This window comes from Dermacentor albipictus, chromosome 1 (genome assembly GCF_038994185.2).
Source record: "Dermacentor albipictus isolate Rhodes 1998 colony chromosome 1, USDA_Dalb.pri_finalv2, whole genome shotgun sequence".
NCBI lineage: Eukaryota > Metazoa > Arthropoda > Arachnida > Ixodida > Ixodidae > Dermacentor > Dermacentor albipictus.
The window spans coordinates 436578142-436601439 of record NC_091821.1 but is presented as its reverse complement, the minus strand read 5'-3'; the positions used below and the strand labels follow the sequence as shown (position 1 = coordinate 436601439).

Sequence of the window (23298 nt, the reverse complement as noted above, 5' to 3'; positions counted from 1 at the left end):
CCTGGGGCTTGCTGCGTGCAGGCATTTGCCCATACGCTCAGCCTGGAACCTGCGGATGGGGCACTCTTCCTGAATGGCCTGTACTATGATGTGGACGTCATTGACCTCTTCAGCCTGCTGCAGAGTCTCAAGCAGGAGACCAGGCTGCTCGAGGGCCTGCACAACATCGGCATCCCTGTGAGTGGTTGTCATGGTGCCTTCATTGCCATCATTTTGTCACTCGGTATTTTTATTCCTCTTGTCGTGCACTGAGTGCAACTAATGACAATAAGACACACCAGACAAGGATGACAGTTGCACTCTCTCGGGCTCCTTGTCTGGTGTGTTCTGTCGCGGTCAGTTCTACTCAGGGCATTACAAGGTGAATTAACACCAACTAGCCTAATTTCTCGCTATATTTCAGAGTATGTTGATAGCAGCTTTAAACAAGCAATCAAGGAAGGTCGAAAATAGAGCTTAAGTTGTTAACAGACGCCAGAAAGTGGCACCTGTGTTGCTGCTGGTGTAGGTTCTTTCACATCTCAACACTTTGGTAATGAAACTGTGAGTGGGTGCACAATAAGCTGCTGAACACTTTTGGATATGGATACAAAAAAAATATAGAAGCAAATTGGACATACTGAAATCTGGTTAAAGGCCTTTTGTTAACATGTTTTTACAACATGTTGTGGCCTAAAATAGCTGCCAAGTTAAAAGAGGATGTGTGTGTGTTCTACTTGCAGAAAGATCTCATCCCAAGCTTGGTGAAAGTGGACCTTGTAAACAACAAACAAGAATACGGAGTTGACATCAGAGACTCTGCAGTGCTGGTGAGTCAGCCCTGTAGTCGTCATTTGCCATCTAGAACTTAGTGCATGCATCTCTGTGTGGAATTGTACATCTTAATGCTTTGTGAACAGGCCTGACCACACAGAATGTGGTTTGGTTCTTGTGTTATAATATTGGAAAGCATATCTTGTGTTGGATCAACAAGGGGGCCACATATGTTTAGGTAGCACAGAACAGACTTCAGTTAGTGCACATTATTGCTGAAAGAGAGGGGTTGCTTGACCAATTTTTGAAAGAAAAACAACCTGTCAGTATCAATACTGGTGGCTTTTAACTGCCTGAATTACAACTACAACACCATTACCATGATGTTGTAAGTTGCTACTGTGTGATCGTTTTGCTTAGGGCAGAATTATTTGTGCTATTCTGCATCTTTTGAAAAAGCCCCTGCCTAGGCTGTCACAAAGCGTCATACAGATAAACTGAAGGTACAGGGTTCCCTTCCTATGCTTGCATGCTTTTCGTTGTTTACTGTTCATTTGTACCAGGGTTGTCGTTTCGTGGTACCATTACCATTGTTGGTATTCGTTTTCTGGCACTTAATATGTAATGCTCAGTCTACGATGGATGATCTGCATGGTGCGGAGACATAGTTTATCTTTGCAGTGATTTGGCATCAAAGGAACCTTGCTTCGAGATTCTGCCTGGCAAAAAATAACCTGCCTGTCTTTCTTTTTCCCCCCTAGTATATCAATGACATTGAAACTGACCCAGTGTACCGCACCTGGCCAAGCAGCGTCCAGGACATGCTGCGGCCCACCTATCCCGGCATGCTGAGGCATGTGCGCAAGAACATGTACAACCTGGTAAGCATCGCTACTGTCAAGAGTTGAGGCCCACTTGTTGAATGTGTTTCTAGCTGCAGCAATTCATAGCTCCCACCTACACAGTACAGCTTGAGCCACAAGTTAGAAATTGTGGCCTCATGATTGGTCATCTTTGCGCTGTGCCTAAATCAATGGGTTGGTTGTTGATGGCACTTTCATAATAGTCTTCTTTTTCTTCCTCGTCCTTAATCTGGATCTGAGTCTATTAGAGCATTGGGCTTGGTCTGTATGTAGCACTTTCACTATATTGGGAGGTACAAAGAAGGACTTAACTTGATCTGTAAACATTCTTCCTGTGGTCATCTTTTGATGCCGAATTCAAGTTTGCTCCTCCCTATTTTAAATTTTTTGGGGATAGCCCTAGCAAGAATGCACTTCAGCTTTATTGCTGATGTCTTTATTGATTAGATTACATGTGCTAAAGCGGGCATGCGTGATGATTTGGGTTGTGTGAATACTCGAGTATCACCGACTCGAATAGTGCAGGTTCAAATAATTTTCTTCGCAAATCAATTATCTACTGTTCGATTTTGCGAATATTCAATATACATATTCGTTGTACAGACCCGCACAGTGCCGCTTGTCGCTCACACCACTGAGCCCTTCATGCTTGATGCCACCGAAGCAAACGTTTCACTTCGTTTTTGCTGCAAAAGAAGCGCCGAGTGTGCCGCAGATGGGTCACCCAGGCTGACGCGGTTTCAGACTTAGTCAGTGCAAGAGCTTCTTGACGTCGGCCCAATGCGGGGATCGCACACACAGCGCTTGAACGTCACTATTTGCAGAACAGTGCGACATCAGCCAGTTCCACCCACAACATTCATCTGGGTCGACAGGGCCAGTCAAAATGATAATGTGACACAGACAAATGGAACAGAAACATTAGCAGCACATATTTCAGAAAGTGCGAAAGCATGCGATGGGCATGCAGGTCGTGTTGGATACACGGCGATGAGCTTCACACCATTTCAACAGACATCAATCTAACCCGCACAAATGATATTGGGACTGATTACTGATGTGGCAGCCATATGAACGTATTAGTGGCCAGCACTCTATGACATCTTGTGCCCCATTACCACATGGAACAGGGGAGAATTTTCGTCATAGCCACACTGGATCCAGGCCATTAGCTTCATGTGAACTTGCCGTGACCCTCCAGATATTAGAATCTATGACAGGGGACAATACACGCCGAACTTGACAATGAAACGGTGTGGATGGTGCCTGCTCTTTACTTTCGGTGCCAACTGCGCACGGAGCAATGATAGTGTCATGTGATGTGCAGTTCTTTCTTCTGCCGCGCAGGTTGGCCTTACGATAATCCGCCCGCATAAATGTGGGAAAGTCCTTCAGTATTTTGGAGAAAAACTGGAAAGAAATACTTTCTATGCAATAAGTAAACGATTGCCGCAAAACACAGGTCCGCTATTAAACTGAGAGCCTCATTGCTATTCAGCACAACAGAACGTCACTAATTCATTAGTTTCAGAGACAAAAAAAGCACTCAATTTTATTCTGGAGAAATTCTATTGACAAAAAATTATTTTCTACACCTTCATATACCAGAACTGAGCTGTAATCAGTGCTGCCATACTAATTTGATATGCCAGCATACGAAATTATATAAGAGTAGACCATACTATATAACTTGATTTCTATGTACTACCTAAGATACCGATAGCTTGCTACATTCTCATTATGCTATGCTAGAAGACTCCGAACCATGTGCAGCACTGCATTTTCTTGCCCAAAATTTGTAAGCATTAAATTTTGTGATAAATTGTTTCATATCCGATGTAATATTTGGCTTGTTTCTTTTTCTTCATTTGATTTGATATTCGATTATAAATCTAATATTTGGTGTTTGCACACCCCTAGTGATAAGGTCTGTGTTCCATTCCAGCCTTGGCTAGCACACAGAAGTAATGTACATGTTTCTACGTCAGTAATAGTAACCAAGAACTGTAACTATCTGTCATGAGTCCCACACAGCTTGCAATGTATGTGGGCACTATTGGCTGTAACATTCTGTTCATGTTTTGCATGAAAACCCTAGCAGCATTTTTATTGCACAATCTTATATACAGTGCAACATCTGCATGTGAACCTGCATTTAAGGACAGCTTTAGCTTTGAACCGCATGATTTTGGTGAATCAGCCCGATTGCAGCTGCTCCAGCTCTACTATTTTACATGCCAGCAACATTGAATTAAATTGAATTGAATTTTATTCTCCTTGAACAAATACACTAGGAAGGAGTGGCCACAAGTTGTATTGAACTTGTATTGAACAAGTTAGCAATCAAAGCTCCAATAAAAGTGTCCCACGGTCATCACATATGGTAGCAAGCATGCCTGTTGTTCAGGGTAGACACATTTATTTACGTTTTACTCATGCATAAAGAGCTGCACCCAATAAATTTGGGATGAAATTTAAGTGAGTACCCTTAACATGAGAATGTATGATAGTCAGAGCATCAGTTAAATTAGGCTTGTCATAGCTCAAGTTCATCTCCTAGGATAGGCTACTCATTTCTTTAGAACTCTACCTTTTCAACAAGTTGTTCCTTTACGAAATGAAACGGCAAGGACACCAAATGTTCACTTTACAATGAAGCACATTTTGCAGCACAGCGTTTTTTCACTTATGTTGACGGGAGAAGGCATGCATTTCAATGATGGCATGCATTTTATGTCATTGCCAGGTGGTCATAGTTGATCCTTCCAAAGAAAATGCCAAGGACATCCTAAAGCTGGCAGAGTCATTCTACGTCCACCGGGCTCCCCTGAGGTACCTGCTTGCTTTTGTGCTTGTAATATTTAAGCGCAATTTTACTGTGTCATCAGCCATTGGTGGTGTTAATAAACATGGTTACAGTGCTGAGCAAGACGAACCCGTAAACATGAACTGCTTATGGTTGGCCATAGTGCACGAAGCAAGGTGCTTCAACAGCGAGTCGTCAAAATGGGGAGTGGATTTAAATAAATGTTCGCCGCTGCTAGGGGCAGCACTTGTCTTGGTGGCCTGTTACTTTGTTGGTTTCGCTGGGGTTTCAATAGGTCATGGAAGTTTGCATGGCCATAATTAGCTGGAAAATTTATGTTATAAGTTTTGATCTTCACCAAGATTATTTGCAAGTTTCTATGGAACATGATGCTTATGAGTGCGCAATTTCTTGTTCCTTTCCTTCGTCGCCAACCAATTTTCCTGCCACGGAGGCTCGTGTCGTCTGCTCAAGCAGACAGCGCACAGCCTTTTTGTGGGAATGCTCATCGCACTGCTATTCTTACGTTCTTCAGACCTACTGAAATACTCTTTTGTAGCATTGACTGCATTCTAGGCATTGCTTATAGATGCACTGCGTGGTGGTCTAGTAAAACTGTGTGGGATTTGTACCTTTTGATTACATTTGGGATGTTTCTTGTTCTGGTCTCTTCTTGCATATCTGTGATGATTTGAACGAACATGATGTGACTGCATTTCTTGCGAGGGAGTGCTGTGCGATTAATTAAAGTATTGCTTTTTCTTCATTGAGAAAGTGGAAGGAACGACTGGGTGGTTACTTAGTATGCCTGTCAAAGCATGTTATGTCAGCGACAACTTCACATCATCATGGGAAATAAGGGCTTCCTGCCACATTGTAACAGCTGCTATGCTTATTGCGATAAAAGTGTAAATTTTCTGGGTGCTGAAAAAGAAGGAAACTGACTGCAACCGTGGAAAAAGTCTGTACTTCAACCTACAGACTATGTCTGCTAAAAGCACTTCCATCCTCATTTTCTCACCAAGATGTGGACTTCTGAGTGCAGTGGTAAACATTGTTGTGCAACATGTACAATCCGGCGAGTATGTCTTGCATAAGAGGCATAGTTGCGACAAATTTTATTAACTGATCAAGTTGCCAAAGGACTTGACTGAGAAACAGCCTAACTCAAACGAGGCCTCCGTGAACATCTAATATTCCAGTTAGATGTGTTACATATGACAGCAGAAAATGTGCTTCCAAGTCCACAAGACAACACCAAAGGTATCCCTGGTCTGTCTTGTGAAAGTAGTGCTAAACATAAGAGTTCTGAATTTCTCAGTGTCTACCCCGTATTGCTTTGCTGTCATTCACCAACAAAGTACACACACACTAGCATTCAGGAATGTGGCATACTGGCAGTCAGGAGTCACAGCAAAATAAAAGAGCTTCGAAGGCATCAAATGATCATTTAAAGGTGCCATTTGCCTGAAACTGCAGCTCAAAATGTTAACAGGACCCTGAAATGATTTTGACGATTTTGTACAAACATATGTGTCATTAGGGTAGGTCTTTCTGATCATCAATTGATGCATCTAAGTGTTCCGTATAAAGCGTATAATTTATTATAAGGTTTTAAAAATGTACATCGCTACCAATCGCAGCATGCCACTTGGCTGAGTTTTTAGCCATATCTTACCAGGTAATGCGAGGTGGCCATATGATGCCAGTAGGTCGAGCTATCCATTTGGCTGCCCAGGATTCTTCATCAATAATTTTTTCAACTTTATGGCAAACAAATATTGTTTGTAATAGTTGGAATGTTAGTTAATTTGTTTCTATAGAAAATAAAGTAACAGAAAGAAAATGCACAAGGACAATTTTTCACTACACAAGACTTCCGGCACTGTCAGGAACAGCCTGCAGAGGTGCCGACATGCAAAGTTTTGCCAGCCAGCTGCGGCAGTGGCGTTGACATTTTCTGGGAAGCCACCGTCATTCTCCAGCCAAACGTCGCCACTAAGTCTACTGTGTGAGGAGGACAATACGCCGCGTAAGCGAGTCTTCGTCGCGGGAATGCCGAGATGAGGTCGACGAACCAGGCTTTGTTAGTGAGCTCGCCACCGCCGACCTGGTCTTTCGGGAGCGGGGGAGTTCCTGAGGGAATGTATTTGGCGGCACCGTCCCACGCATCTTTCAAGACGCAAGACCGAGTTCTGCGAAGACCGTCTCACCTCGGTGGGGGCAGTGAAACCAGTGTGTTTGTGTGTGCATGAGCCCTCCTCCTCCTGGTTGACTACGATGACATTGGATGCTACGAATTGGCAGTGAACTGCCGTTTTCCCTCACCTAGGGATCTAGGGAGGACGGAATGTTTATAAGCAGCTGTTTGTCGGCTGCTGAGTGTGCTCGTGAGCTGTGTGCTTGTGCTCGACAAGCGGTGTTCTTGGAGCTGTGTACTGTATGCTTCGTCTTTCGGGCTCCATTTGGGAGCCAGGCTAGACTGTCGAATATATCTCTTGTGCTAATGTAAATATCTGTAAATAAACCCTGTACTCCTAGTTCCTCCCAAGTTCCTCCCTACAACCTCCAACCCTTGCAACTGGATGCCAGCGGCAAGATCGTCCTACAACTCTTACAGCACACAGCAAGTGTTGTCTGCTTGTGTTGCAATGTGCTTTGTGTTGACAAGAGCTCTGTGGTCTGTGTTGGTCTAAGTCTTTCTTTTCACGAACATTATGATTTGCCCTTGTTATGTTGTGGACGACAAACGTAGTGACTGACAATATGTCTAGATGCAACATTGTGTCTCTCTGCAAGGCAGCAGATGAGCGGAGTGGCTGCAGTGCATCGGACTGTTGGCATCCAATCGGCACCAGGGTTTGCGTGTTTGTGGCTGTCACATTACGTTGGAGGATTACTACCACAATAGTTTTTCACATGTCCAGTATTCGGGTAAACGCAAACGCAAGCAAACTAGGCCTGTGTGTTTCACGGGATGAGCGGCGGCACAAATGTGAACTGTCTTCACGATGCAGCCAGCTGGTGGCACAGAGCTCAACCAAACACAGGACTAATATAGCAGTAACCAGGTTTATTCTACTTTGCTGCTGGTATAAATTTTTGGCAGGTGAATTATCGGCAACATGTTGTTTTTGTAAATGTTTAAAATGTTCTACGTTTGGGTAGAGCAATATTAGCTCTTTGTTTGGCCAGTTAAGCTTTGCACCACCAGGTGGCAGGATCGTGCAGACCGATAAAGCCGCTCACATATGTCTATGCTAAAGCTATTTCATTACAGTAACAGTAGTGTGGAAGGGCTTTAGTTTACACCTCCACCCAACCATCGAAATTCTGAGCTCACTTGTAGTTACCAGAATACTGGAAATGCTCACAAAGCCCACTGCTTTGATAGCTCTCGCTATAGATTGGCTACTAGGAAGCTGGCACAGAGGTTGGAGAGCCTTCGCGTGCTGGCTCCAAGACAACTGGAAGCAGATGACACAACATTCCATCATTACGCAGAGCCAGTGAAGGCGGAGCTTAGCCCCGATCATTGGGGGAACGAATTGAGGTGAAAGTACATGGCTATGGAGGAGGGTAACTTATGATCATCCTTAGCTCTCTTAATATTAGACACTTCACACAAATTGTGGTGCAAGTGATTTACTGTAGATACCCTGTGTGTCTACATAATTTGTCCGAACCATTTCGGGGATCCTTTAAAGGGACACTAAAGGCAAATACTAAGTCGATGTGGACTGTTTAAATACCATTCCAAAAACCTCACAACGCTTGTTTCATGCCAAGAAAAGGCTTAGTTTACGAGAAAATTACATCTGAACGGTCCGAATACCTTTTTCTAAATTCAAATCTCCCGCCACCCAATTGGGGGGATTGGTGATGTTGCATACACTCTTTGCTGCCATCTGTGAGTAAAACGGCGCCTGACAGACGGTGGTACCGAGCCAAGACAGAGCTGTGGATTCGCTGCTGCAGCTGCTTTTTGGTCAAGTGGCGTAGACTAGTCGGGCATCCTGCGACATCACATGGAAGTTGAATTCTCTGCTACTTGCAGTTTGTGCGAGTTTCACGAGCCAGCAAAATTAGCACAGCACTATGCGATAATGAAACTACTGAAACGCGAAAGTGTGGGCAGCGCAGAGTTGAGCGAAAATAATGCCTTTCAACTGCCCCACATCGTTGTCAAGGGTAATTCCATTGAGTTCTTTTTTCTAAATGAATTAGAACTGGACAAGTAGCATTTTATTTCGTCCTATAATACAATACAAGGATGTTTTTTGCAACGAGTGTTTCAATACTAATGACAGAATTAAACTGAGGAGTGCTTTCATCATTGCACAAGTACTTGAATGTCCCGGGGGAGTCTCTAATCATGTCCTGCATTTACCTCAATTTCTCGATTATTGAGGGTCTGTTCGCGATAATATTGATGCCTTAGAGATTCTTAAGCACTAATGTATCACTATAGCTTGACTTAGTATTTGCCTTTAGTGTCCCTTTAAGATCAATGCAGAATTAATTAAATTGTGAGGTTTTACGTGCCAAAACTACTTTCTGATTATGAGGCACGCCGTAGTGGAGGACTCAAGAAATTGTGACCACCTGGGGTTCTTTAACGTGCTCCTAAATTTAAGTACACGAGTGTTTTTGCATTTCGCCCCCATCGAAGTGTGGCCGCCGTGACCGGGATTCGATCCCGCCACCTTGTGCTCAGCAGCCCAACACCATAGCCACTGAGCAACCACGGCGGATGCAATACAGAATGCCATCTGCACCAGCGTGAAAAAGACCAAAACAGAACTTCTCGAGGGCACAATCAATGTCAGTACTCACTAAATGACAACAATAGATGTGCTAGATGGTTCTATTGCTGCTGAAAATTATAGCAAGAAACTTTTAAATGTTTAAAAAGCAACACTTGAAGGGGATGCTCCCACAGAAGCCCCAGCGAAAACAACACAGTGACTGGCCATTAAGACGCGTTGCCCTTTGCAGCGGGGCTTGGCGTAACCTACTGTTTGTTGGATGCACCGCCTGTTCCTGTCAGAGCTTCTGTCTTCTTACACCTTTGGACGGGCACGAGAAACCAACTGGCTTTACTGCATCACTGCTTACATGCATGTTTGTGTTGTAGGCTGAGGGCTGTGGCTTCTGAATGAGACGGCCAGCTGATGCTCCCATAGGCAGACAAGCTGACAGCAGCACCTTTACTTGATCGTGTCAAGGCACCAACTTCTGCGGCTGAATGGCATATTTTCCTAGGGCAGGCACAGCAGCGCACCATAGGCTCAAACCGCAGAGCACCATGTTCGTACCGTGCTGCCCACAGTGTTTGTCTTCATCTTGCTTACTACTGAAACCATGTTTCCCAATGCCAGTAACCAATTAGCCAAGCTTTCAACATCTGTGGTGCGCAGTGCGTACCAAGAGAAATTTAATGCAGCTCACTGCCCTCTCATTCTCCAGGGTGGGCCTGGTGTTTGCCGTGAACCCCAACATGTCTGTGACAGGAAACGAGGACGCTGGTGTGGCCATGCTGAATGCCTTCAACTTTATCAGTCAGAACACCGTGCCTTACGATGGACTGTCCTTCATTACTGATGTGAGAGTTTTAGCTCTTCTGCTTGTCTATATTTATTTCAGCATCTCTCTCTCCCCTTCTCTCTCTCTTTCTTTCTTTCTTTCTTTCTTGCCTTCTGAAGTGCCCCGTCAATAGTAGCATGCTTTTGAAATAGATGATCTGTCCAACAGTTTAGGCAAACCCCGAGGGTGTCTTCAAGCAGCTTCTGCAGCACTGGTTTACAATAACGAATTTACCTGTCAGGTAACCTGGCAGGTAATGGAGCATCCAATGCAAGTGTGCCAGTGACTTGGGGCATTTGTGTCTAAAAAATAAGTAAACTTTTGTGCGTTCAATATGATCACGGGAAACTCTGCAAGATGTGTGGAGATTTTATATAAGCTTTGGGTAGGCATATCTTATATTTCAAATTATTGATATATTGAACTACTTCACGATCCCCTTCGAGTTCGAAATATCCGGGTGCGACTGCAGTTCAATGTTCATTGAGTGTTAAACTTATAAATCTCTTCATGCAGATATATGCAGTAAGCAAAGGTGGACCCATTACTACCGAGACGGTCATCGCTCAGTTCAAGCTCAAGTTTCCTGGAGAGGACCTGGAGATGGTTTTTGGGGAGGACTCGGACTATGACACTGGACGCAAGGTGTGACAGAGAGCCGTTCTTTCACCCCCCCCCCCCTTCCCGTGTCTTGCTTTTCTGCACATTTCATATTCTTTCACCCATCTGCATTTCAGCTAGCTTGGGAGTTCATCAACAAAACAGGCATCACCGGCACTCCACAGGCACTCCTGAATGGCGTCTTGTTGAAGCAAAGTCATGTGAGTGGACGCTTCTGTCATCCAATATGTGCCACTATCAGTGTCGAATATTTAAAAATGTGCAGCATGACATTTACTTCTGAAATCGTAGGAAGTCAAGGAAGGCATAGGGCGAAATTCACTGTATTCTATTGCTTTATAGAATTAATTTATGTATGAGACAATGATTTGTATTGAGAAGAGAATGACACAATATCGTATTGTACCTAAATAAACAAATAAGGCTTAACTTTGTCATAAACACTTGCAAACACAATTCACGTGGCAAACGTCAGATTGTGGATATTTCCAATGCAAGTGCACCATTATTATAGCTAAAAGATTTTTTTGTAATGCATAAGCTTGCAACTTTGCGTGGTAGTAAGTTACATTAAAAAATTACTGTGCAGTTCCCATGTGGAGCCTGCAATCCATCATGACATCAGTTTTCATGCAGCAATGAACAGTGCACAATGTGCCATCTGTGCTTTCACTCTGTTTCCATGAACAGTTTTCTTGGCTCCCAGGTGCTGCGTGTTAATTGATGCTATATAGACAGCTTCACTGTCTAACTTACCATCTTCATCTTTTTTGTGACGCGCCTTTTTTTTTTATTTGCAGTTAAATGCAGACATGTTCGAAGAAGGTGTCCTGACCGAAATCATGAAGCAGACTCCCATGATCCAGAAGAGTGTCTACAAGGTCAGTTTGTGTATCCCAAGTCCCAGAATCACTTGTCTGCTTCTGTTTGTTTGCACATGTTCCCGTATTTTTAATGCAAAGCATTAGCTCTAACTGGGCACATACTGTGTCACACTTCTCAGCTCTTTGCTTTCTATGCAAATTGTTAGCCCCAACTGGGTACTTACTGTGTCACACTTCTTAGCCCTATAATTTTTATGCAAAGTGCTATCTCCAACTAGGTACATACTGTGTCATGCTAAATTGTGTTGACAGAAGCCGCAAGGGTGTGAAGTGTAATTGTTTGGGGTCCAAGCTCCACTCCCTCATAAATTCTTATGTTGCTATGTTGTCATGGTGTGTGATGGTGAAGATGGTGATGTGTGATGGTGAAGAACAGTACCAAAAATAATCAGTAGAGAAAATAAGTATTGATTTGGAAAACTTGTGCTGAGGGAGCAAGCAACACCAGGTAAGAATAGTAGCAAGCATAGTCGGCGATTGTTGAATCAGAACCGAACTGAAGCAGCTCTTGGCCGGCCGCTATTTATACATGACACAGAAAGTTCTCAACCTACCCACAGCACAGTGATCGTGGAGAAGCTGGACGCGTTGCATTCACTATGCGCTCTGAGAGGGAGATAACAGTGCAGGCAAACATGACAACTCACGCTTCGAAACAAAAAGATAAGACCGCACATGAGTGGTGACGAGAAAAAGTAAAACAAGCACATCATGTGGCAGTATGTCTGCATGTGTTGGACGAGCATGCTGAAACTTACCTTCCCCCACGTACCCTTAAATTAAGATGGCTCCACCACTCTCTTGCAAGCAGTATTGTGCATTGAGACACAAATAGGCCCATAGTGGTGTCAGGTTATATATCTTGTACCATTGGCAGAGCTGCTGAGACCATTGCTTATATAGGTGGCCGGGACAATGTGGCCGACTTTTTTTTTGCTTTTTCTTTTTGTGACTCACTGACTCACAAATATGTCATAATGCACGGAAGAGAAGGAAAGTGGAAGGCAGGGCTGTGTTTGTCCAGTCCTTTCTTCACACTACATTAAAAAAAAGATGAACGATCCAAGAGCTGCTTTAAAGCATTTGCACCTGTAACTGTGTAGCTTATGGGCGCTTGAACAAGTATTATACAGATTAATAGCAGAGACTGACGTGATGATTTTCCAAATTTTGCGCTAACTTGGGAAGCCTGACCCAGCTGACAGGTCTGACTGAACGCCCTGCCAGATCAGACTGGGCTTTCAGTGTGTTTGGCACAATGTGCTGCCTGGTTGACGTGTCGTGAAACTGGCATTTTCAGGGGGAGCTGAATGACTCCAAGGATGTGCTGGACTTCTTGATGGAACAGCCAAACATAATGCCTCGGCTGAACCAGCGAGTTCTTGCACCAGGCACCAACTTCCTGGATCTCACTGGGCGTGTTGGTCAGTTCAGGCTTTTACTACTTGCGTCCCGCTGTTGGTGGAGTCTTGGTCTTACTCAATAGATCACCTGACCAGTCATTTACCATGTTCGCCCAACTCCGACTCCCTTCCGAATCTAACATTCACACAGTTTTTGGGAGTTGAAAGCAAGAAAATAATTTGCACCTGAAAGTAACATGCACCTATTTTTATCACAAAGAAAAGGCAGCATGCCTACAGTTTTTGCTATCCGAAAAAAAAACAACATATATATATATATATATTTATACATACATATATATATATATATATATGTATATATATACAGTAAAAGCTCGTTAATTCGAACCGCAAGGGGAAGTCGCTTCAGTTCGAATTAACGAAAGTTCGAGCTAACGAAAGTGAAGGAGAGCAACAGTACACTGCGATTTGGAAGCAGTAGGGCATGTCAGAAATTTGGCGTGTCAGATAGTGATGGCGTGTGCCGCGGGCACACGCCATCTTCAAGTCGAAGCTCTGGGTCCGACTGTGGCACACCACCGATATCCACCGAAACGAACGTTAGCCAAGGCTTAACACCATCACAATGAATCGCGACGGCCGATACCTCCTAAGCTGAAAACAGAGGTGCACAACCGATGAAGACTGCCGAGACAAAGACGCTGAACATGTGAAGGTGGCGAAGGTCCCGATTCGTTGGTTCTTGATTGCAAGCGCAGCTGCGACGTACTTGATTCGCTGTGTTTTGGCGCTTGCCGTGCCATCTCCGCACAACATTAGCAGCTGTACAAGATTTGCAAAGCCTCCGAGATTCGCAACGGGCAAGAAGTCTCGGAGGTTACGTAGAACGGAGGGGCGGCAGCTACCGCTGCCTTCTGGCTGACCCCGCGTCGGTTAGATTTTTTTCCGATTTTGCCTTCTCTCGCCGTTCTCTCCGTTTCGGAGGCAATAGAGCCTTGTGTGTAGGCAGTAGGCACATTTCTCTGACCGTGTGCCAGGCGAGCGTAGTTCGAATCATCCGTGAGGAAACCTTCTCGCGTTCGAATTAACGGACTTTTTTATACATAGACTTCTGTGGAGCTTGGCCGGACCAAATCGTACAGTTCGAATTAATGAGCTTTCACTGTGTATATATATATATATATATGTAACCTTCAAAATTTTCATGGAAATTTATTCACACGCACTTTGAGACATCTCATTAACATTATCTATGAACAACAGCATGTCCTCCATGCAAGTCATTGCAGTTGATATTCCGTATTCCTTGGACCACTCTACAATCATTGACAATGGGTTTGGGGCCCACGCCTCAACTAACCATATCACCACATTGTCTTATTATACACACAGCTCTTCTTAATGCCAAGAACATGTGACACAATGCTGGTAAAATAGCTTCTGTCTTGAATGACTTTTCTCAATTGAACTGGTGTGTCCATGCATCATCATAGCTTGCATACATGGAACATTGTAGAAATTTATCGTGCTGTCATCTCTTGATGACACTGGCAATGGCACTGGCTGTGATGATAAATTGTCAACAGGTCACAAGTTCTGCTTGAGTTGTGCATCAAACTGTAATGTGTAGGCAGTTTGTGGGCTTGCTTTGTTGGACGCAAATAGGATAATGGCTCTACAGAGAAGCCATGGTGTGAAACAGCAGTTGTGGAGCAAACAAACAAAAAGCGCCGGTGGACTTTTAAGCGAGTTTTGTGAAGTGCTGACTGTCTTTTCTTCTGTCATGCTGGTACCTTTCTAGACATTAATGTTCTGAACGGATCAACTTATGCATTCATGTCGGTTTTTAACTGAATTGGTTTCCAACTGAATTCACATGACAGTGTTTTGAGGGGCTTCAAGTTAAACTATAGGCTAATAGTACTCTGCAGGACTTACAAACCAAAACTGCTAAAAAGTAAATGGAAAGAGAATGCTGCAATGCAGGTGGCAGTCGCGCTTTATTGCAGATACTAAGTAGCATTTTTGTTTTGGTGTCCCACACTACACACAGCGGCAGCCACCTATTTGTTGACCTGTTGTCGTCCCGCAGCAAACGCGGGATGAAATAAAAAATTTTTGTTCTTCTTGCAGGAAATTTAACCCGCGTAATGGTCACGCCCCTGAATTTGCATCAAATTATTTGACAAAAAAGTGTGATCATTATGCAAGTAAATACAGTAATTACCAACTCACTCAGCTCTCAGTTCTTTCCCAAAGCACATTTGAAAAGTGTCCTTTTGCATGTCTGGTGTTTTGCACGTTATAGGTATATACGCTTCAACAGTGTAACTGCGCAAAACCTGTGATACTAAATATGGTGTTTCATCGAAACTGTTTTCTGTCACAGCTGTTGGGTACACAAAAGTGCCTGCAGTTGAAACACTGACAAAGCTCTTTAAGAGGACTTTCACTTTGAGTCTTCATATTTAGTGCCTTATAATGGCAGGAGTGTGTAAAGGAACCCTTACCTTTCAACAAGGATGCCAAGTGGTCTTTAGGAAACGAGCTGCTCCCTGCACTTGGAATGTGTCCTCGTCGCAGGTGGCTTTCAAGATACAGCACCCTAGGTGGGCGTGCACGGCTGTAGATGAGCCACGATTGCCGGCTCATCCTTGCATGCTTTCACTCGCACATACAGCATATGGTGCACGGCGACAATTTTATCGCCCTTGGACTTCAGCAGAAATGCGCCTGGGGTGTCCATATAATTGCTATCACAATGAAATGTAGGTGGAGAGTCGTTAGCTGGCACTTGTGTGCTACGTACATATAAATAAAATTAATTATTCACTTGTTAGACAATGTCTATGCCCGCTTTGCATTATCTTGTGCAAATACTGAGTGTTCTGTTTGTTGTTTAATATTGCAGTTGTAGGACTGACTCCTGATGACTTTGCATCACTTTCACCACCAGACATGGGAGCTACATTTGCTTCGCAGGTTCTATATGTACTGCCCAAAGGTGAGGCTCCTTCACACTTACAGAGCCAGCTGTTTTTCTTGTACAAAAGCTGTGTTCACCTCTTAACTGGTTTGGCAATGTCTGGGTAGCCATCTGTCATAGCATGTTGCGCAGCTTTCCTTAACCCTCTAAGGGTCGATATTTTTTTGTCATATGCGACCGCCTAGGGTCGATTTTTTTTATTGAAAATTCCAATTCTTCTTAGGGAGTTTTCTTTCGAAGAACATATATGGTGATGCGGCTCTCCGCTGGGGGAAGGTGTGGCACTGATGTCTGTCAGCAGACTTTAGGTGAGGAGCCCTATAGGCAATTGAGCGTAAGATCAGACCTACAGGTTAGACTGACGGCTGTTGTAGCAGTGTACAGATCTTAGTGCAGTCCCCACTGTGTCCGCAAAGTCTGCTGGCAGAGTATGCATTTTTATGTTCGCACTTGTGGGGAATTATCAGTAATTGAGCATGAGATCAGACATATGGCTTCATGCAAACTTTGCAGCATAATTAAAGATGTTTTGAGATCACTTCAAATCTTAACTGAAAGGAATCATAGCTTCTGTGTGCTGGGTAAAACCATTTCACATTTTCGTGAAGGAAATGGTCCAACGTGCCTACACTATTCTGTGCAGCAAAGCAATGTTGTGTTGTGCTCATTTTAATTTTCAATGACTGTAAAGCTTACAATATTCTGACCATGTAACGAAATCAAGTAATCGGAGCGCCTTTCATGCCTCACGTATTTTGCTCTTAAAACTCGTGAAGACCGGACAAGGTACTACCCGCTGACTGCCTGGGTGGTGGGAGACTTTGAGACATCGGAGGGGCGGCACCTGCTGCGCAATGCCATGGAACATCTGGTGAGTTTGTGCACATGTATGTATATGCATATACATGTAGAATACAAATTACCTTTATTATTTTTCAAATTTATAGTTGGAAGGTGTGTTGTGTGTTGCTAGCCCAGCACATGTTCAGCCATAAAATATCTCTGACCTGTTGCATTCGTTTAGTTATGTTTCTTCTTTGGTACAGTACAGGTGCCAAGTAGAGCAGCTGTATGATGCATCTTTTCTTTTCATTGCTCTGGTTCCCATTTCAAGCTTGGGACTATTGTAAAGTAGGCTAATTTTATTTGTAACCTGGAGTTGCATGTATAAAAGTGCACGAAATAACTGCATTGACATGCATTCATGCTTTTAGTTTGTTTAAAAACAGTGAGGCAAATAATGGATTCATTGGGTGTGCCTAGAGGAGCTGAGGAAATTTTTTTTGTGTGTAGTACATGTTGATTATTGCTTGCATCAGTGTTCAGCTATATTTAGGCACTCGCATCTGCACCTAGTGCCCTTCAAAGGACTTCAAGGTTCTTTCAGTCATTGTACATCATTAGTCCCAATGCCCACTGCACTTTTCACCAATGAAGTGGCAGTTACCGAACATGCTCGTGTGTTAGCTGTGTTATATGCCGCCTATGTGCTTCTGCATGCAGCGCCAAGCTTGATCAGTCCTGTCTCGCTGCCTTGCTTTCAGCACTGTTCCAGCTCCTAGGTCAGTGAACAGAGGCTTCATGTCTTGATAAATGTGTTGCCGTCTTCCCTCACTCTTGTCAATCTGCACTGCTTGCTCAATATGTACATGTCTCGGTTCTTGTTGCTCCTTGTATGAGCTTGATTCTAACGAGCACTAGTTGTGACACATGCCTGGTCAGCACGCTTGAAGAAAACTAGAGTGCTGTAGTCAAACCTTGACATCTCAGAGTTGCAGTATCATTTAGGCACTTTAGAACCTTCAAATTCATAGCATTCCTACTTTTTAAATTCTTTTTTAACCTGAGATATATATTTATGGTTCACCATTTGCCCACAAAAGTACGCTTAAACTGATCTCCATCCCTCCATGCAAAAATTTTTTTCACATCTTGCGTGAGCATAGAAGGCAGTTGTTGCATTGAACCAGCAGTAAACAATAAGCATGCTGCATCGCTGCATCCAAACATCCAACAAGTTAATGTAGTGACTGGTGAATATTCAGGCACACGTGCACACTTCGAAGTCGATTGAGTGAGTGAGTGAATGATAATTGGCTAGTTTTGGAGACATGGAGACTGAGAAGCAATCAGGTTTTTCTGTTCAAATGGTAAGACTACACCACGGTCACAATCGCAAAGAAATGTTTGCAAAAGCCTTATTTACAAATTATGATATGGTTGGTATATGATATGATTTTAGAAAAGTTTTGGGTTGTCTAATAGTGACATACTAGTACATTCTGAAATATCCTGACACACAAAACACATAAAACTGTCCATTTAGGCGACCAGCTGTAACATTATCTAGCGACTAATCAGGATGGCTTAGAGGTGACAAAAGATAAATTGGCTAATTTGGTAATTCAAACATGATGCTAGCTAGTGACCAACTAGGGTGCAAGACCCGACGTTAAGGTCACTATGATGCCTGTGATGTCACCAATTTGTCCATGGCTCAGAATGGGGATGTCACGTTATGCAGATCAGATGCTTATATGTTGAAGCACACAACATTGCACTCAACGTTAGTGATTGCAGGGGCCTTGAATTAGAAAACAGCATCTTTCCTCAACTTCCTCAGCCTCCTTGGTCAGTAGATTGGATTATCAGCCCCCTTACCACCCACATTACATTTCACCATTGATGCATCAATACATTATGTCACCCACCACTCGGTCAGGGTTGGCTCCACTGCATTGAACTTTGGCAGCATGCCTATGGGGAGCTGTGCAAGGCTCTCAATAGGGTGTGCTGTGAAGAAGTAGAAGATAATTGAGGGCATCAAAAAATCGGGCTGCCATAAAAATGATAGACAACAGTGTTGATTTTACTTTTGTGTCAGCTTGCGGTGTGCATGCTGTTTTGAACTTGCACCTGTCAATTTTAATGTGTGCACATTAGAATCAAGGTAACACAGAGCTGTGCATGAAAAGTTTCACTTTGTTTGCTCCATATTACTAGGTGGTGGAATCTCCGCTGTTTGCAGCCCTTTGAAGTTAGCCATGTCGCACCTCTTGCCCTTCTCTCATCCTTTGTGCTTCTCGTCTAAGGCATGCATGATGTGTCATATTTGTTTCAGGCAGCCATGGAAGACCCTTTGTTTGACGTAAGCATGGCTGAATCCTTTTGTGGCGTTTTCCTTCTGTTTTGGATGCTAACACAGCCAGACAACATTGTTTGCTCGTTCTTTATCCGTGAACTATTGGTTGGCTTCCAGAAAAAAAAAATATTGTTACAAAGTCTCACTTTAGCATAAAATATGGCACATCAAGTGCATTGCAGTGCCTGGTGCAATAATACTATGAACTTATTCATGATCACGTCACTGATAAAAAACGGGAATACTGTTGCTTGGCAGTGCTGCTTATGATTTTAGCCATGCCTGCTATGACTTGCATGCATGTGTGGGCGTCATTCCTGCATGCCCTGCTATTTGTGCATGCTGTAAGGTTGCCCCTGAACAAAAGTAAAACTAAGGCATAGTAGTGTTAATTCTACTTACTGCTAAAAAAAAAATATTTTGTCACCGCACAAGCTTCTTTCTTTCTCAGAAAAAAATTATTATTGCCAAGACATGCCATTTGACATATAACTGTGCAGTGTTTTCTGTTATAGAATAATGTCTAAAGCATCATGTCTAATGTCTTTCACTCAAAGAAAATCTATATGTAGAAACAAATTGTGCTTTTTCATGCTGTTGCATGAATGAAAGTACTGGCGTCGGCCATGTGTAGGATATGACAGCTCAGTTTTCTACATTAAAACATCATTTTTGATTGCTCTTAACATTCTAATTGCACTTCATATTCTTCACCTTCACTTTGACTTTTCTATTTGCTCATATGTAGTGTTGCACATGTCTATGTCACTGCTTTGCATGGCACACGCTGGTTCCTTTTCAGGTTTTAATACCCCAAGCTGATTTGTAAAACTTAACGTCATATGCTATAGCATCTTGAAAGGTGACCCATTCAAGAAACCTTTTTGTTATGGCAATAGTTTTAGAGCACATAGATCATAGAATGAACAGAGTTGCATATGCACTCAGTGCTGCGTGAGCTTTCGTGCAGAGGTTCAATAATAGCGCTAATGTGGACTCCACCACCATCATCAGCAGAGCAAAATGATTTTAATTGGCTGGTGTCATTAAAAGTAATTGCTAAACCAATCAACACCTGCAAAATAGCAAATGCATGTATAGACAGCTAGCACCATAGTTTTGAGAAAAACAAGTTGTGCATACATTTAAAACAATCTTGAAAGTGATTTTTCTACACACCTGTATTTTCCTTATTGTCAAAATCTTGCCTTTTGTCTGAAGTACATGTGAAGCGTAAAGCTTGTGTTTAAGGTTTATTCAATAACATGCGCGTCTTTGTGCAGTTCTCGCAATTGTGCTGCACATGCCTGCCAAAATGTTTCCCAGTTGATGTTTAATCAGTAGACTGCATTACTTGTTAGCTCATAATTTGTTAAACTTGTTATGCATTGTTTGGCTGATTACTGATCAACTAACTGTTATTCATTCTTTTCTCATATATAATGCCCTATGGAGCCATTGGGGTATCTAATGGATAACTATGCTTTGTTGGGAAATCACCTTAAGGGGGGACATGGCATTCGGAATTGGCTTTCTTATTTTTAAAGTACTTTTTTTAAAAGTCATGCGCTCTGTGCAATGAGAAAACTTTTTATTTGCAGTTCACATTTACTAAAGAGCAGAGATTAATTAGTTTTTAGCTATGTTAAACTTACGCACTTATTAAACATATAAATGATGAACTTAATTGAGTAAAAAAATTAACATTCGGCTTTTTATTGGACAGGTATATGGTTTATCGTACGGAAGCTCTGCAGGTTTTTGTTCCCGCAAAACCAATGTGAATTCTAACTCACAGTGCTGTACAGCTGTTCTGGTGCCTAAGTTAAATTAATAAATAACAGAAAACCAACAAGCTATGTAATGGCTTATGAAAATATTCCGAATGTTGAAGAAGTATCTTACTAAATACTTTCTTTTACTATTGTTATTGTGTTTCTGACAAAACTGTCAAACCAACTAGCCCATCAGCTTGTGCTCAGTAAATTCTGACAAAACAATCTGTTTTCTTTCAACATCAGGACAGCACCAATGACATGCGCTTCGGCGTTGTTTTCAACCCTGGTGAATCAAGCACCACAAACGGCCCATCTGCAAATAAGGTTATTTGGACGGCACTAGAGTCACTGCCGGCAATGGAGGCCATTGGGTTCCTGCGAAAACTGCTCTCAGAGAAGAACTACGCTGAGTTTGCTGCTGGCCGGAAAGAGGCTTTTGAATTCCTTTCACCCGTGAGTCATTTGCTGTCTTTATTTGAAATCTTTTCCCTCTTTTTAAACTTGAAACACTTCTTCACACCACTGCAAGCTGTTTAAAAAAGCAAATTCACAGCTCAACAAAATCTATTTCATATTCGGATATGGTTGCAAGGAATCTTATGAAGGTGATTTTAAATCTGTTAAATTTCATTTGCAGTGTAGTGAAAATTGGTTGCCAACCAACACAGGGTTGCTGTGTTTTCTGCTCAACAGCCCCCCAGCTGCTGTAGTTTTATACCCTTGCAATCATGCCTAGATACTGTCAAGCTGCCGTGTAACAAACACGGGTATGACAAGTTATTAGATGTAATGAAATAAATTTTAAATGTTTCTCGCCAGTATCAATGTGCAGTGAACATATTGTTACGCTCTTAGGTCTTACGCTCTTACGTTCTTCGTTCACCACCCTTCGGTGCCCCCGCATACTGTTTGTTGAGGCGTGAACCCACTATGCACCTAAGAGCGTAACATTATGATTATAACAACTATCAGATATAGCAGAAGTATTTTAGTGTCAGATGCAACTTTGTTTAACGAGCTTCAACTGCACAACCCAAACTGCCGAGCACCGAGCTGTCACCCATGCGCATTCAGTACTCCGTGTGCACAATGTGGAGTGTGCTCAATTTTGCCTCAAAGGTAAAAATGCTGGTATCATTTTTTTTTTTTCTGCACAGTGTTGTCATAAACGGAATTAAGAAAATAAAAACTGCCTCAAAAACAAGGACTTGTGCGTCATGCTTGTAGCCATACATGGTGACAAGAGCAAATACAGTCGACTTCCAATAATTGAACCCCGACGGGATCGTAGAAATTGATCTAATTATCCTGCGGGTCAATTTAAAAGAGATCCAGAAAAAAAAAGAAGTGGCCGATGATTGCGCTTCTTGGTAATGCGATCTTTGAGCGCCGCTGCTGCCTTGTTTCAACAACAGGCAACCACATACAGAACACGCAGTGCCAAACGGAGGCAGTTCTGCGTTTCGGATTGGGCAGCACACACCACGATCCGCCACTATCGAGCCGGCGTTCTGGCTATGCACCATCACACCATCTTATAGTGGGCCACCGCTGCAGAGAGAGGGGGGCAGGAGATTAGCAATTATTATTTATTGTTTCTTCTGAGGTGGGATGAGGAAACAGGTGGAGAACAGGGGTATTGAATAGAGGTCTCACACTCGTTCGCTAACAGACAGGCCTCACTGTGGCCACACAATGTTGGGGTGGAAAGTAGAAGTGAGGGGACGAAACGCTATTACTGTCTTTCAAGTCACCGCAAAGGCACTGATACCCCTGACACACGGGCAAAACTAAAGTCCTTTACAGTAAGCCCTTTTTGCTACCCTGAAGGACCCTTTGCAGAAAGGAGTGTCGCCGATGACACACGGCACCGCACTGAACTTCTTTAGGTAGTTCCTCAGATGAACGCCGCAAGAAAAATAGCGCTGGCTGTTAAAGCCACGAGAGAGAAAACATTCTTAAAGAGCTGCATATTTAATTACACTTAGCTACTGTAGAACCTAAAGATATATTTTTTTCATTGTTGATGGCTAATAATGCTTATAGTCGTTTATTTTATTCGCGTTTTTGCGTTGTTAGCAGCCATTTAACTTGGTCCGGCAACTATGTGCAGCCGGTGTTTTGCTGTGCGTGCTGTTTATTCTGGTGATGCCCACGTTTCGGTCCTCCTATTTCACGTCTTTGTCGTCCCTTCCTTTGTGCGCGCAGGCGTAACGCGTTTTATTCAATATGTTATTCCAACAACTGTGGTTTCTTCTGGGTATTTCCTGCGGGCGCTGGTTGTGCAGTCTTCATCTCGCAACTTGAACACACCACATGCGCGCAGCAAACGACCACGACACTGCCGGAATTAAACATGGCGGCACTAGCGACGTTATGCGAGCGTTTGAGAGTATAGCTAGGGGAAATCTTCACTATTCGACAAATTGTATCACCGCTAACATTTATAACATTTTCGCGAGGTTAAAAAAGATACCTATGGGCACCGTAGTTGTGTGGCAGGTTTCCTTCTATT

At 43.0% G+C, this 23298-nt stretch overlaps 1 protein-coding gene across 4 annotated transcripts in view; it reads left to right on the top strand.

Annotated features, from left to right (window-relative positions):
• The window catches only part of Uggt (UDP-glucose-glycoprotein glucosyltransferase), a 190324-nt gene that overhangs the window by 112030 nt on the left and 54996 nt on the right, over nucleotides 1-23298 (top strand). For 3 of the 4 annotated variants that reach the window (XM_065439706.2, XM_065439733.2, XM_065439723.2), the window contains exons 11-23: nucleotides 22-177; nucleotides 723-809; nucleotides 1515-1634; nucleotides 4363-4448; nucleotides 9892-10027; nucleotides 10525-10653; nucleotides 10746-10829; nucleotides 11430-11510; nucleotides 12814-12937; nucleotides 15789-15881; nucleotides 16640-16734; nucleotides 18985-19011; nucleotides 21027-21236. In XM_065439706.2, the coding sequence (XP_065295778.1) occupies nucleotides 22-177; nucleotides 723-809; nucleotides 1515-1634; nucleotides 4363-4448; nucleotides 9892-10027; nucleotides 10525-10653; nucleotides 10746-10829; nucleotides 11430-11510; nucleotides 12814-12937; nucleotides 15789-15881; nucleotides 16640-16734; nucleotides 18985-19011; nucleotides 21027-21236 (1428 nt within the window). The remainder of the gene's footprint in view (nucleotides 1-21; nucleotides 178-722; nucleotides 810-1514; nucleotides 1635-4362; nucleotides 4449-9891; nucleotides 10028-10524; nucleotides 10654-10745; nucleotides 10830-11429; nucleotides 11511-12813; nucleotides 12938-15788; nucleotides 15882-16639; nucleotides 16735-18984; nucleotides 19012-21026; nucleotides 21237-23298) is intronic. The other variant, XM_065439714.2, reaches the window with a different exon arrangement.